Source organism: Nannospalax galili, unplaced genomic scaffold, assembly GCF_000622305.1.
Source record: "Nannospalax galili isolate Female #2095 unplaced genomic scaffold, S.galili_v1.0 scaffold212, whole genome shotgun sequence".
Taxonomy (NCBI): domain Eukaryota; kingdom Metazoa; phylum Chordata; class Mammalia; order Rodentia; family Spalacidae; genus Nannospalax; species Nannospalax galili.
Genome location: NW_008333884.1, coordinates 1,547,557 through 1,562,972, shown reverse-complemented (window position 1 = coordinate 1,562,972; position 15,416 = coordinate 1,547,557). Strand labels below are relative to the sequence as shown.

At 39.0% G+C, this 15,416-nt stretch overlaps 1 protein-coding gene across 1 annotated transcript in view; it reads right to left on the bottom strand.

Annotated features, from left to right (window-relative positions):
- The window catches only part of Cpd (carboxypeptidase D), a 79,155-nt gene that overhangs the window by 56,190 nt on the left and 7,549 nt on the right, over positions 1 to 15,416 (bottom strand). The window contains exon 2 of the mRNA XM_008828738.3: positions 14,301 to 14,548. Within this exon, the coding sequence (XP_008826960.1) occupies positions 14,301 to 14,548 (248 nt within the window). The remainder of the gene's footprint in view (positions 1 to 14,300; positions 14,549 to 15,416) is intronic.

The following is a 15,416-nucleotide window of genomic DNA, read 5'->3' as shown; positions in this document are numbered from 1 at the left end:
TGCTGTGATTGGACCACTACCCCTATATAAGCTTGTGCCTTCCTGCAATAAAGCAAACCTGTGTCACTGAACCTGGTCTCCTGTGTCTGAATGGTGTTCCGCTGACATAGTCTTCTCACCAGCCCTGCACTCTGGAACTGGGCAGAAGAGGCCACGACAGGAGGCAGAACAGGGCAAGCAGAAGAGCTGCCTCAGCACCAGGTGAGCAGAAGAGTGGCCTCAGCCCAGGGTGAGTGGAGGAGCAGCCTTGACCCCCATGAGAACAAAGGAGCGGCACCCACAAGAATGGAGGAGTGGCAGTAGCTGGCAATAACTGTGGGGAGCTGCCTGCCGTCCCTGCAGACGCCATTACAAGATGGCGCTCACATCCGGTTCATGCTGAGCAGTAAATAAGTCAGTACGCATGCCCGAAGTAATTTTCCACCTTCTAGTCTCTGCCTACCTCGTGGCGTGATATGGGCTGATGAGTTTGTGACCAATCAAGAGTTGCCACGTCCAAGACGGGCTTACTAACCTATATAAGGGCTGGGTTTCCGACATTCGGGGTCTTCGCCCTGTAAGCTTATGCTCTCCCTCTCAAGATGCATTAAAGCTTTTCTGCAGAAGGATCCTGAGTGTGCCGCGTCGTTCTTGCTGGCGAGACGATAGCGCGGGACAAAAAATTATGCAACAGTTCACAATGTATTGATTTATTTTTATGGTGATGAGTCTCAATCCTAGGGCCTTATGAATACTGGGCAAGCACTCTACCACTGCATTATACGACCAACTCACCTCATAAATTCTTAGTTGGTATCTAAAAGTTTTAAAGTTGTCTAAGTAGTTGTAAACAAAGTAATGTCCTACATAATATAAAAATTTAAATAAAACATCCAAATATGAAAATAGTATAAAAATTCAATTTTTAGAATATTTTTAAAATAGATGCATACCTGCAACTTTCCTTTTCTTCTTTCAACTTTTTCATTCCACTTCTACCTACAGACTTAATTAGAATGTGATATATCTTTCACTGAATGGCCTATAAATACTTGGCTCTATAATCTCTCTATATATGCATTTTTCTTAATTTCCAATGACTATAATGTCCTAAGCATTAATTATTTGTCTGAGATTGAATTTTACTATAGTATAGTGGGATCAAACTCTGTGCCTTGTAGATGCTAGGAAAGCACTCTACCATGGAGCCATACCCCATCATTGGATTGAATTATTACAATAACCACTGGCACACAACTTATCAAAGCTACCTAATTTCATTATAAATTTTTATAATTTATACAGCAGTAAATACTAAAATCTCTCTTTTTCTGTCTTTTTGAGACAGGGTCTCCCTGTAGATATGTAGACCATATGTAGACCTGATGATATGTAGACTAGGCTGGCCTCGAACTTACAGAGATCCACCTGCTTCTGCCTCCCAAGTGCTGGGACTAAAGGTATGTGCCACCACACACAGCACCTTTGTTTATTTTCTTTCATTGCCCATAGGGTATAATTGTTTCTCTCTCTGGTCTCTGTTTTTTTTTTTTTTTGATCTTTTTGAGACAGGGTCTCCCTGTAGCCCCAGCCCCAGTTGGCCTGGAACTCATTATGTAGACCAGGCTGACCTTGAACTCAGAGATCCACCTGCCTCTACAGTGCTGGGACTAAAGGTGTTCACCACCACACCCAGTAACTCTCAGAGTATCTTATTGTAATGTACTCATCTTTCTTATGAGGAGTAAGGTAATGTGATACAGTGGTAGGTTATTATGTGAGCACTACTTAAACTTGAGCACTGCAAACCACAGACTATTGGGCAGATTGAGTGTGGATATGTTAGACAAAGAGATGAGTCATGACCCAGGCAAGACCCAAGCAGGAAGACCTAAGGTTTCATCATGCTTCTCAGAACAATGCATAATTTAAAGCTTATGACTTCCTTATGCCTGGAATTTTTCATTTAATATTTTCATTCTCTGACGATTGGTAATAGAAGCTTGGAAAAAGCATAACTTCAGATAAGGGCAAACTACTTAGAACTTCAAAAAACAGTAAGAAATTCTCGTCATTTTGGCTTCTGATCATTTCTTTATATACAATAGGTGTTATTAGGTGATAATTTTTGCACCCTTAGATTTCAAAGGTAATGAACATGATGTTAATAAAAAATTACTAAGTGGAAAAACCTGAACCAAATGAATGGAAAGTTAAAAAAAATCCCTTAAATTTCTAATCTTTAAATTCAAGTTGGCTAAATCCTAACTGAACTTGTATTTTGTAGTCTGACAACTTATCTTGTAAAAATCCATTTCCCTCACCACTCCCACTAGATATATATTTGCTAATGATATGATTACACAGAACTGAACTCAATTACACACTCCGCCTATTTTCTCTTCTCACTTGGTCAACACTCTTCTCATACACATCTTTGAACTGCACTTCCTATTTGTTTTTTTTTTTTTTTTTTTTTTTTTAAAGTGTTCTCAAGAAAGGTGGGGGATAAAGGGGGCCCGTTTCAAAAAAAAAAAAAAAAAAAAGAAAAAGAAAAAAAAGTTAAAAAAAAAAAAAGTATTCTCCTATTCTTTACCATTTAAATTGAGCAAAAAAGGACAGGATGATTGAAAGCATCTAATTTGTAAACATCAGCTCTAAAGCTCTGGGGGATAAATCCTAACCAGCAGTACTTGTTTCTCAGTGAAGGATAAGCAGGCTGTCCTCAGCCTGTCATCACAAAGCACACAAATGTGCTGCTCCTAAAGGTCAGACTCTACATGAGGTTATATTACAGGTCACAAAAGTAAACTCATGACTCGAGTAGAAGCAAATATTCTATTTGAATATGGTTTTGCCTTTTTGCTTTCCTTTTAAATTAGCACTCAGACTAATAAAATAGAAAGAAAAAGAAAGCTTCAACCAGGTCGTTAGTATACAAGATCAGGTAAGACCAAAAGCACACCTTATGAGACACACTTGATTATCAGTAGTACTTGTAAAGCATGCACAGGCAAAGAATTAATGTTTGAATTGTCAGTACTCCTTCAAGACAACATCCTGGGTACAAAATGCCAGAAGTGTTTTCACTCTGGATGTGGGGCGGGGGGGAATCACCCATCTGTTCATTTTTATATATGTTCTAGCTTAATTTTGGCTCCAAGCAAATAAATCATGCCAGGAAACACATCAATCCAGTTTTCAAAATTGTGGGCTTTGGGGACTGGACAGATAGTTCAGCTGTTAAGAGCACTGGCTGCTCTTGCAGAGGACTCAGATTAGATTTCCAGCACCCATAAGGCAGCTAACAATTGACCCTAACTCCAGTTCCAGGGGATCCGATGTTCTCTTCTGTCCTCTGTGTGCACTGCATGACTTGGGTGCCTACATGCAGCCAATACACTCATACACATAAAATAAAAATAATTAAAAAATAAAATTGTGGACTTTGACATATGCCTTTCAAATACCTCACAGTCCCTAAACCTCTTTTTCATTTTGACTTCTCACCCAAGTTCTAGAACCTATTTCTTTCTTTTTTTTTTTTTTTTTTAGGCCTTTTTGAGACCGGGTTTCCCTTGTGTAGACCAGGCTGGCCTTGAACTCACAGAGATCCACCTGCCTCTGCTGGGATTAAAGGTGTGTGCCACCACGCCCAGCTAGAACCTATTTCTTAACAGCTCCATTGGTACTTGTAACTGGTACATCAAGTACTACCATCTCTGATGTTCACTCTTCTACTACGAAGAAAAGAGAGAAGAGGGGGAAGAGATTTCCAAATGTTGTTCCCCTTCCCACCTGTTCAAGTTTACAACCCCCAAGGTCTACCTTTGGTTCTTCTTGACATTTAGTCAGTGGTCAATCCTTTGCTTGCACAATTTTCTCTCATATTCCCTTTTTATTCCCATGTACTCCTGTAGATAAAGCCCTTATGTCTAAGAGATCGCACTCCAAATAACTACTAAAAACCTCCTTAGGGGCTGGAAAGATGGCCCCATAGTTGAGAGCACTTGCTGTTTCCAGAGGACCCAGGTTTGAGTCTCAGCATCTATTTGGCAGCTAACAGCCGTCTGTAACTCCAGTTCTACGGGACCTGACACCCTCTTCTGGTTTCTTCAGGCATTGCATGCATGTGGTGCACTTACATACTTGCAGGCAAACAACTCATACACATAAGATAAAAATAATAAAGAAAATATTTTAATTAAAAAGAAAAAAAAAAACCTCCTTAGTCTCCCTTCCTCTAGGACTCTGTCCCTTTCCACATGTTTTAAATGAAGGTAACTCCAAAATGAGTAGTACCACCCTGTCCAACATGAGTGGATGATTATGCTCATAATTAAATAAACAGAAGCTCTGGAGGGCAGGAGAGTGAGGGGGCTTTCAATGAGGCACAATAACCTGTAAAGGTACAGATTTGGGGAGAAAGACAAGTAATCCACTGGTGCAGGAAAGGCAGAGGTGAGGCTAGAGATGTAGGCTGAGTCAGACTCTGCTACAGTCGAGACCTGATTCTACTAAAACGTGAAACTAGCAAAGATAGAAGAATCCTTTAAGCTTTTGCATGCTTGTTGTCTTGTCTTTATTTTTATTAATTGATTAATTTTGAGACAGGGTCTCCCTGTAGACCTAGCTGGCTTGAAACTGGCTATGTAGACCAGGCTGGCCTTGATCTCACCAAAGATCTAACTTCATCTGCCTCCCAAGAGCTAGGTTTAAAGGTGTGTGCCACCATGCCTGGCTTCATTTTGTTTTTAATATACAGCTCTAAAAGAATTAACACAAGCACTTAATAAAACGAGACTCCCTAAGCCTGATATATAGTAAATTTCTTAGTTATCTATACCTCAGATTAGTAAACAGACTTCAGGAAAACTAGGTACGAACAGTCCTCTGCACATGTTCATCAGGGAAGATTGGTTTATTTATGCTGTTCAGATACATTGTGTCCTGCATTATTTGTCTTCATGATCTAACAGTTACTGAGAGAAGTGCAATCCCTACTATCCTTATGGGTTCATCTTTTATTAATATCAGGTACTATGTTTTTTTTTCAGTTATATGCTGTTTATTTAATTCTGTTTTCAATTTTCTGGCATATGCTCTATTTAATAATACACAAAACACTCTGAATTTTCAGCTTTTTCAGTTTCTTTTTGGACCATACCTAACCTTTGATGCTGTCAAAACAGTGGCAATTATTTTCCCCACATTCTTCCCTTTATTAATAGCAAGTTAACTTCAAGTTCAATATATTTCACTACTTAGAGAGCATTACTGCTGGTCAGAGTAACAGACACTTTAGAGGAAGAATGGATGCCCACATCATCAAAGGAGTTCATAGCCACACAAAGTCACTCCAGTTACATTATATGCTATCAGCTCCCATTTTATAATTTTCAGCTCAGAGTAAAAAAGGAGAAGGAAGAAGGTTTGATAAACCCACAGAACATTTTCTTCTGTTGCTGAAGGAGGAAAAAAAAATCATAATTATTAGTTTGAAGACTCAGCTCCATGTTAGCAATGGCTTAAAAAAAAAAGCCCCATAAATATAAAGCATTATAGCATCTGTCCAAACTAATTGTAGCATGCATAGACATGTGAACAACACATAAGGCTGTGACTATATTTCTGACTAATTCCTTATCTGAGTACTCATTCAAATTACAGGGAAAGTATCCTAAAATAAGATGTAGCTCAGTCATCACTAGAAATGTCTGAGGTATATCAACAAGTTAAGACAAAAGAAAAAAAATTAAGCTATCACATGTAACTTATAAAGTGTCTTGTTCCTACCAGAAAAATTTGAAAATAATTCAGTTCTACCATAGGGTGATCAAAATGAGTGTTTTTTTCAAACTGCATGTCATTGACCCATTAGTGGGTTGTGAGATTTATTACTGTGTTTAGACATACTTCTTTTAATAAAATGAAACAGAGTAGGCTAGAAGAAATAATAACACATTATATTACAATGGTGAACAAACTGTTGGTCTTTGTGGTGCTAGGGGTGGAACCAAGGGCCTGGTGCATGCTAGACAAAGGTTCTACCACTAAGCTGTATCCCCAGCCCCAAAGTTAAGTACTGTTTGTGAAGTGTTCTTTTTTTATGTATACATAAATGAAATTCACATAAACAACCAAAAGGTATTTCATATTACAAGATACTGGTGAAAAGTTTTTGAAAAATACTATGATCTGATATTTACCACAAGGCAAACTTTTTTCTCAAACTAGGAATAAACCTAGGAAGAGTATTTTTACAAATTTTTATACAATTATCTAGTCCAAATTCACCTGACACTTAAAACAACTACATACTCATTGTTTCAGACAACATGAATTTGTTTATTCAAACAGTCACAAAAGATGTACTATTTACCTTCTATACAGTATACACAGTTCCACGTGATGGAAACTGAAAACCAAATAAAACAGAAGTCCCTGCCCTCATAAAGTCAAACTCTAGCAGAGATAAGTAGTTATAGAACCTGATGGAAAGCTAAGTGCTTAGAATAGTTCTAAGTTGAACCTCATAGTCCTGTGAGGTAGACAAAGTCTTTATATGTGTAAGAACTGAGGCTTAAAGAGATTCACTAACATGTTCAAGATCAGTTAATCTCACGTATGTACACAGAATTGAGACTCAAACCCAAGCTGTGGGATTCCAAGGCTCTGCTCTTATACACTATACCTCTGTTTATTTTATTTTTATTTATGTCTATGTGTGTATGAGAGTGTATGCCACATGCATATGTGGGTACTTGTGGAGGCCAGAAGAGGGCATCAGATCTCATGGAGCTGGAGTTACATATAGGTGGTTGTGAACCACCAGAGCTGGGAGCCAAACTTGGGCCCTTGAAGGAGCAGCAAATTCTTTTAACCATTGAGACATCTCTCCAGCCCCCTTAAACTTTATACATTTAAAGATGGAAATTGTGTGTATATGTGTGTGTGCGCATGCATATGTGCACACACACACCTATTGATATGTGCCACTGCATGTATGTGCAGATGCATGTGAGGGCCAAGGACAACCTCAGGTTCATCCTCAAGAACACTGTTCACATCCTTTGAGACAGGGTCTCTCATTGCCTAGAATTCACCAATTCAGCTATACTACTGGCCAGCAAGGCCTAGGGATCCTCCTGTCTCTGCCTTCCCAGCATTGGGATTTTAAATGCATGCATGTGTGCCACTACACTCAGCATTTTTATGTGGGTTCTGAGGCTAGAACTCAGGTCTTCATGCCTCAAGCACTTTGCAGAATGATTTATCTCCCCAGTTTCTAAAGAGGGAATTATTTGTTTTAATATTATATTTTTATGTTATGTTTATGAGTGTATTGCCTGCATGTGTGTGAGTGCACCTATGTCGTGCAATGCCATGGAGGTCGAAGAGGCCTCCGGATTCCCCTGGAACTGGAGTTAAGGACAGTTTTGAAACCACCATGTGGGTGCTGGGAATTCAACTTGGATCCTCTGCAAGAGCAGGTGCTCTTAACCACTGAGCCATCTCTCCAGTCCCCAAAGAGGGAATTCTTTGAAATGAAAAAACAAAAAAGTGAGCTGGGGCATGGTAGCACATACCTTTCATACCAGCACTCAGGAGGCAGAGGCAGGCAGCTCTCTGTGAGATCAAGGCCAGTCTGGTCTATTACATAGTGAGTGCTAGGCCAGCTGGGGCTACAGGAAGACCCTGTCCCTAAAAGACTAAAAAAACAAAAGTGGCCTAAGCTATAGTCTAGTTTCATTAAATATGCTTTGGAATATTCATACTAAACTATCAGCTAATTCTGAGTCAGGAAGATCAAGTTCAATGCCATCCTGGGCAACTTGGAAAAAATCTCTCAAAATAAAATTAAAAACAACAACAACAAAAAAAAAACTTAAAGGGGGATTGCTCAGTGGCAGAATGCTTGGCTAGCATGCCCTGGGTTCAATCACCAGTACTTTCCCAAAACACAACAAACAAAAAAAGTGAAAGAAGAGTAGAAGAATGGTAGGCATACTATTGTTTAAAAATGACACTCAGGCTTCGACTCTCCTAATAATGAGGCTTTATCAGGTGAACATGACTATTCACAAGCCTTATTAGGATAGTCATTCCCTACCTGGATCCTGTGGGTTTGAAAAACATGTTAAGCAAGGCCCACCCATATGAGCAGCTAGACATGCTGAATCATCCCTAACAATGAAGGTAAAGGTGGCAGCGGCCAGATTGTACTACATTCAACACTACTAGTATATTGTTTGATCCTAGTGAGCAACAACTGTTTCTGTCTAGCTCTGTGTCTTTACCATTGAATGCAGAGTACGGGACATAGCAGTAGACAGGAAATGCTTGCAAAATGAATAAATTATATTGCATAAGTTATTTCCTCACTTGGCCCTTGACTTTCTATAAAGCAAAAGGATTGAATTAGATCAATATATTACTTTTTGGCTTTAAAACACCTTTACTTCTTTGAGCAGGAATACATAAATACATTATATAAAGTATCAGTAAAATCATTCCAGGACATCTGGGTTTGAAAATATGCCAAGCCACAAGGTTTGACAATATCTTGTCGCAGTCTTGCAGAAGGTAAACAAGATGATTTAGCCCTGTTGAAACTACTGAAACCATCACAGTTTTCTCTTAAGGAGCAACTATAATATGGCAGGAAGAAAAGCTGGCTACTGTAGAAATGACAAAGAACATGCCTGGTTATCCAGCTCAAACAAGAGCAAAGTTAATGCTTATAAAAATAATAATGACAGCAACATTTAGAGTCTTCAGATGTTGAGGAATCAAAAAATTTTAATAACTGGCCTAGCCAAATAAATTGTGACTATGTAGCCAAAATACATTTATTTCTGTGAAGTTAAGAAACACTTATTTTTCAAACAGTATAATATAGTACATTCTTTAATTGTTAATTAAATATTTTCTTTATTATTTTTATTTTTTGTGTATGAGCATATTGTCTGCATGTATATAAGCGCACCTGTGTTGTGCAATGCTCTCAGAGGTCAGAAGGCGGCTTTGGATTTCCCTGGAACTAGAGTTACAGACAATTGTTAGCTGTCATGTGGATGCTGGAAATTGAACCCTTGTCCTCTACAAGAGCAGTCAGTGCTCTGAAACTATTAGTCACAAAGTTAGGTTTTAATAAATATACTAAATATAATAATATATTAAACATAGGTAAGGATTACACATTAAAATGTGCCCCTTATCATAAAAAAAAAGTCTCAAAAGTCTTTAAATCATCGCTAGCTGTTATGGGGGAAATGTTTAGCTTCTAAATATTTCAAATCTTTTCGTGGATATTTGTTACACATAAAAAACATAGAGGGGCTGGAGAGATGACTCAGTGGTTAAGAGCACTGGCTGCTCTTGCAGAGGACCTAGGTTCAATTCCCAGCACCCATATGGTGGTTAACAACTGTCAGTAACTCTAGTTCCAGGGTATCCAACACCCTCTTCTGACCTGCACGGGCATTGCAAGACATGGGTGTACTTACATACATGCAGGCAATACACTCATACACATAAAATTTTTTTAAAAAAGAAACATAAGCAGAATATACAGAGGGATCAGGAAACTCTAGGAAGCATCCAGTCCTCAAACTTAGGACTCCTTTTCAATATATGTGGCAAGACATTAAAAAGTTCAAGAGTAATTCAAAGGTTTAAATAAAGGTATAGTAATAAATATGACACAAGATATTTTATAATGAGACTGCCAATAAAAAATACCAAAGGCATATTTCACCATGGGCAGATTCAAAGGAGAGAAAATATTTACACATATGACATTTCTTTTTTTAAAATTTATTAATTTATTATTATTATTTTATGTGTATGTATGTACTGCCTGCATGTAGTAAGTGCACTCGTGTCGTGCAATGCCCGAGGAGGTCAGAAGAGGCTGCCGGATCCCCTGGGACTGGAGTTACGGACAGTTGCTATCTGCCATGTGGGTGCTGGGATTTGAACCTGGGTCTTCTGCAAGAACAGTGTTCTTAACCGCTGAGCCATCTCTCCAGCCCCACCCCCATATATGACATTTGTATGAGTTGATTTGGTCCTTCTGATTTTTTTTTTTTAACAGCCTGACTATGTAGCTTAGGCTGGCTATGTGGCTTAGGCTGGCCTCAGACTTATGATCCATGATCCTCCTGCTCTAGCCTCCTGCATGCTGGGACTATGGCGCTGTGCCATCATGCCCAGCAGCTTCTTTCTGCTTTATGTGGGGTGTGATGTATGTGTATGTGTGTGCACAGATGTTCACCTTATATAGGTATATGAGGAGGCCAGAGGATGATGTTGAGTGTCTTCCTCTATCGCTTTTGACATCAATTTTTGAGACAGTGTCTCTCACTGACCCTGAAGCTCATCTTTTCAGTTGTTTCCAGGATCTGCCCGTCTCCCAGCCTAGGCTAGGGTTACAGGCATACATGGCCAGGCCCAGCATTTATGTGGGAGCTGGGGATGAGAACTCAGGTCCCCCTGCTTTTACAGTAAGTGCTCTTATTCACTGAATCATCTCCCCAGCCCCTTTCCTGCATGTTTTTTTTTTTTTTTTGAGACAAGGTCTCCCTGCAGCCCCAGCTGTCCTGGATCTCACTAGGTATACCAGGCTGGCTTTGAACTCACAGAGATTCACCTGCGTCTGCCTCCTAAGTGCTGGTATTAAAGGCATGTGCCACCACACTCAGCTTGCATATTTTTTTTAACTTAAAAACACCCCTCATACAATGCCTGTGGAGGTCAGAAGAGGCTGTAAGATCCCCTGGAACTGGAGTTATGGACAGTTGTTAGCTGCCATGTGGGTGCTGGGATGCGAACCTGGGTCTTCTGCAAGAACAACTAGTGTTCTTAACCGCTGAGCCATCTCTCCAGCCTAGCTTGCATATTCTTAATTAGTCTAACTTTGTCCTTTAAAAAAAGGCAAACAATTCAAGCTTTAATAATTGTTTTTCAAGTATATATGTGTGTGGTGTACAACCATGTATATAAGCATGTAGGTGCATGTGTTTGTAGGTACATGTGGGCATATATATTTGTAGGTATACATGTATATGTGTGCATGGGTATGCGGAAGCCTGAGGTTGACAGCATGTGTCTTCCCCAATCACTCTCCACTTTATTTACTGAAGCAAGTCTCTTGATGAACCTGGAGCTCCCCAGTTTAGCTAGCCTTGCTAGCTAGCTTGCCCAGGAGATCCCTTGTCTCTGCCTCCTGAGTGCTGGGATTACAGGTGGGTCACTATGTCCTCCTAGCTTTGATGTGAGTTCTGCAGATCTAAAATCCAGTTCTCGTGCTTATAAATCAAGCGTTTTATCCACTGAGCCATCTTCCCAGCTCTTAATAATTCTGTTTCACAGAAAACAACCTATGAAAAACTGGAACCCTTATACACTGCTGATAGGAATGAAAATGTATAGCCACTATGGAAAATGTTTTGATGGTTCCTTAGAAGTTTGATATAAAATAATACATGACCCAGTAATTTCACTTCCAGCCAGATACCTGGAATTGGAAAACAAGGACTCAGACACTCATACACTAATGCTTCCTGCAGCATTATTCATGGTAGTAAGGTACAAATGACCCAGTGCCCATCAACAGAAGAATGAACAGATAAAATCTCTTATATAACTCTGTGTGTGTGTACGTATTCCATATATAGAATATCATTTGGCAATAAAATGAATTCTGTTCTATACACGCTACAAAAAATGGATGAATCTGTAGAACATTATGCTGAGTGAAGTATACTAGGTTCAAAAGTACAAGTATTGTCTGATTTCGGTTATGTGAAATATCTAGTTTAGGCAAATTCACAGAGATAGAAAGTAGGTTAGTGGTTCCCTGTGGCTAGGAAAAGGGAATGGGGGTTATTACTTAATCATAACAGAGTTTTGCTTTGAAGTGATAAAAAAGTTTTGAAAGTAGACAGTAGCAATGGCTGTATAACATTGTGTATGTAGTTAGTATCTCTGGATTCTTATGCTTAGCAATTGCTAAAATTGGCCAGGCATGGTAGTAGAAACTTGTAATCCTAATACTTGGGAGGTTGAAGACAAGAGAATAAGGAATTCAAGGTCAGTCTGGGCTACAAGAGACCCTGTCTCAAAAAACCAAGAAAAAAAAAAAGATCAGGCTAATTCAGTGATAAAGTACTTGCCTAGCTATATGGGCCTCTAGAGTTTGATCCCCAGCACCACAGAAAATACACACACACACACACACACACAGAGAGAGAGCCAAAATTGCAAATTCTGTTAAATATATATATTGCTGGATAGTTTAGCTGTCAACCTGACAAACCTGGGTAAAGGGAGCCTCAATTGGTGAATTGCCTCATTGGACTGACCTGTGGCCATGTCTGTGGGGCATTTTCTTGATTACTGAATGATGTGGTACCACCCATGGGAAGGTAGACCTATGTTGTATAGGAAAGTAGGTTGAACAGGGGCCAGGGGAGCAAGTCAGTAAGCAGAGTTCCTCCATGGCCTTTGATCCAGCTCCTGCCTCCAGGTTCCTGCCCTGAATTCCTACCTTAGGTTCCCTCAGTGATGAACTGTGACCTGGGAGATGTAAGCCAAATAAACCCTTTCCTCCCCAAGTTGGTATTGTTTAGAGTGTTTTGTCATCACAGTAATTGAAAATAAACTAGTACACACAGACACACACACAGACGTATACACACACAGACACATAGACACAGACAGACAGACAGACACATACACATATATGACTACATTACAAAGCAAACCACAATTTCCTGATCAGTGTACAGATTAAAATACCTGGGCCTTTATATAAAAGATAACGGTGATCACTGAACTAGCTAAACAACTTAAGCACATAGTGTGACTTCCTGTGTCTCCTGATACAATGTGATATGGTCTATAAAATGATTTTACTGGAGAACTGGACTTGAATTTTAATACAAAAAAAGTGAACCCCCAAAATGGAATGTTCCACAGGACAACCAGCTTAGACTCTTTTCACTACATTTATTTGTGTGTGTAGGCACATATATACAACACTGCATTTGTGGATGAGAAAGAACAACTTTCAGTTCTCTTTCCAATATGTGAATCCTGGGGATCAAACAAGATTGTCAGGCTTGATGTTAAATACCTTCACCCACTGAGCTGTCTCATTGGCCCCAGCCTGAACTCTTTACAAGAGTCAGTGCAATGTTGGATTTTAACAAAAAGGAACCACAAAGGATGATTTGGGGATAATAAGCGAAGTGAATTACTGGCAGCATGTGGATAATAGCACTGAATTATTCCTGATTTCTCAGTTATGGTACTGGTATATTGTTAGACAGAGGTCTCTACTTGATAAATACATGCTGAGGAACTTAGACATAATTTGTCATGAAATCAGCAACTTATTTTTAGATGTCTGGCAATGACTGTGGATGTTGGTGTATATAGGTGGGGAGGAAAGCATATAGGGTGAGAGAACAGTGGATGAATTTATGTAAGGATATACACATTTAGGTGGTCTTTTTTCAATTTGACTGTAGGTTTTACAATTTCAAAATACAAAGACAGAACTTTTTTAAAACATGTATGAGTGTTTTGCCTGCTTGTATGTAAGTGCATCACACGTGTGCACTGCCTGCAGCTGTCCAAAGAGGGCGTTGGAGCCCTTCGAACCAGAGTTACAGACAGTTGTTAGCCACTATGTGGGTGCTGGGAACCAAACCCAGGTCCTCTGTAAGATAAGTCAGTGCTCTTATCTCTACAGCCAGAAATAACTTTTTTTTTTTTTTTTTTGGTCTTTTTGAGACAGGGTCTCTCTGTAGCCCAGCTGTCCTGGAACTCACTATGTAGACCAGGCTGGCTTTGAACTCACAGAGATCCACCTGCCTCTGCCTCCCGAGTGCTGGGATTAAAGGCATGTGCCACCACACCTGGCCCGAAATAACTTTTTTAAAAATTAGAATTCTCCAAGATGGTAGAGATGCCACTACCTCTTGATTGCTGGGATAACATACGGTCACTGCCACACTCATCACAAGACTTTGAATATATAGTTCACATCTCTATGTGGCAAACTTTGCCTGGTATTCGTAAATTAAGCATCACCCCAGAATAAATAAGAAAAAATGTTCTCTGTAATTGTGATTTACAATGAATAGAGTTTAAAAGCAATTGACTGTGTAAATGTGTTTAAAATCATAAGGCTGAATGAATAAAACCATAAGTAAAAAAGAAAAAAAAAATTAGAATTCTACAATTTCCTCTTCCAGAATATACTTAAGAAAACTAAACAGAGGCAAATAAACAGATTCAGTTTTGCTTACCTTCCACATCATACCAATGTGCACCATTTGTGATCCCATCTTTGAAAGTCTCATCTTCATCTCCTGGACAGTGAGGCTCACCAGTTTTCATTATAGGGTGGTTTGAAGCATAAGCTTTTGCCAAGTATTTAAAGACTTCATCGTCTGAGGTTTTGCTATAAATTCCAGTGGGCTTATGTTCTGGAGAATCATCAAAAGGATAGCTTGCTACCACTGAACCACCATGCAGATTTCCAGAAAGCACAAACCTTTGAAAACACAATCAAATCATATTATTACCTTCAAAAGGCACAGAAAACACCATGCATTTAAAAATTCCACAGGCTCTGTCACAAATGAACTCATCTTTTTTCTTTTTTCATTTTCTATTCATTCACTCATTCAGTGCTATGATTGAATCCAGGGCCTGAGCACCTGTTAGGTAAATGGTCTACCACTGAGCTCTATCCCCCAGCTCCACAAATGAAATGCCTATCTTGGGGCTGATGAGATGGCTCGGTGGGTAAAAGTGCCTGCTGCCAAGCCTGACTACTGAGTTAAATCCCCAAGACCCACACAGTAGAGAACCGATTCCCACAAGTTGTCCTCTGAACTCTACATCAGCACCTTGGTACGTATATGCCCACATACTTACACACATAAATGTTTAAAAAATATTTAAAATTTTAGAGCTGAGGATATAGCTCAGTGGCAGAGTATTTGCCTGACATGCATGAAACCCTGGGTTGGATCTTCAGCAATCAACCAATAAATAAATAAACAAACAAGACTTTTACATTTCAAGTTAACCATAAGTACTTCAAAGAGTTTTCTATCATTGAACATGTTGCTGAATAACATAGCACTAATTAATATTTTAGAAGATGTCTCATATGAGGAATTCCAAATTCATTAATTAGATTGACCTTTAGGAACATGCCAATATTCAACCTTTTTTTTCAAACAATAAAAGTGACAATTTCATATAGCATAACCTCAAGTTTGTATTTCATATGTGTTTCAGAAGAAAAGTGGCTAATATAACAAATGTTTGTTGAATGCAAGAATTAGGTTACTAGCATTATATTCTATATATTTATATTATTGTTCTATATATATTATATAAATATATATTTA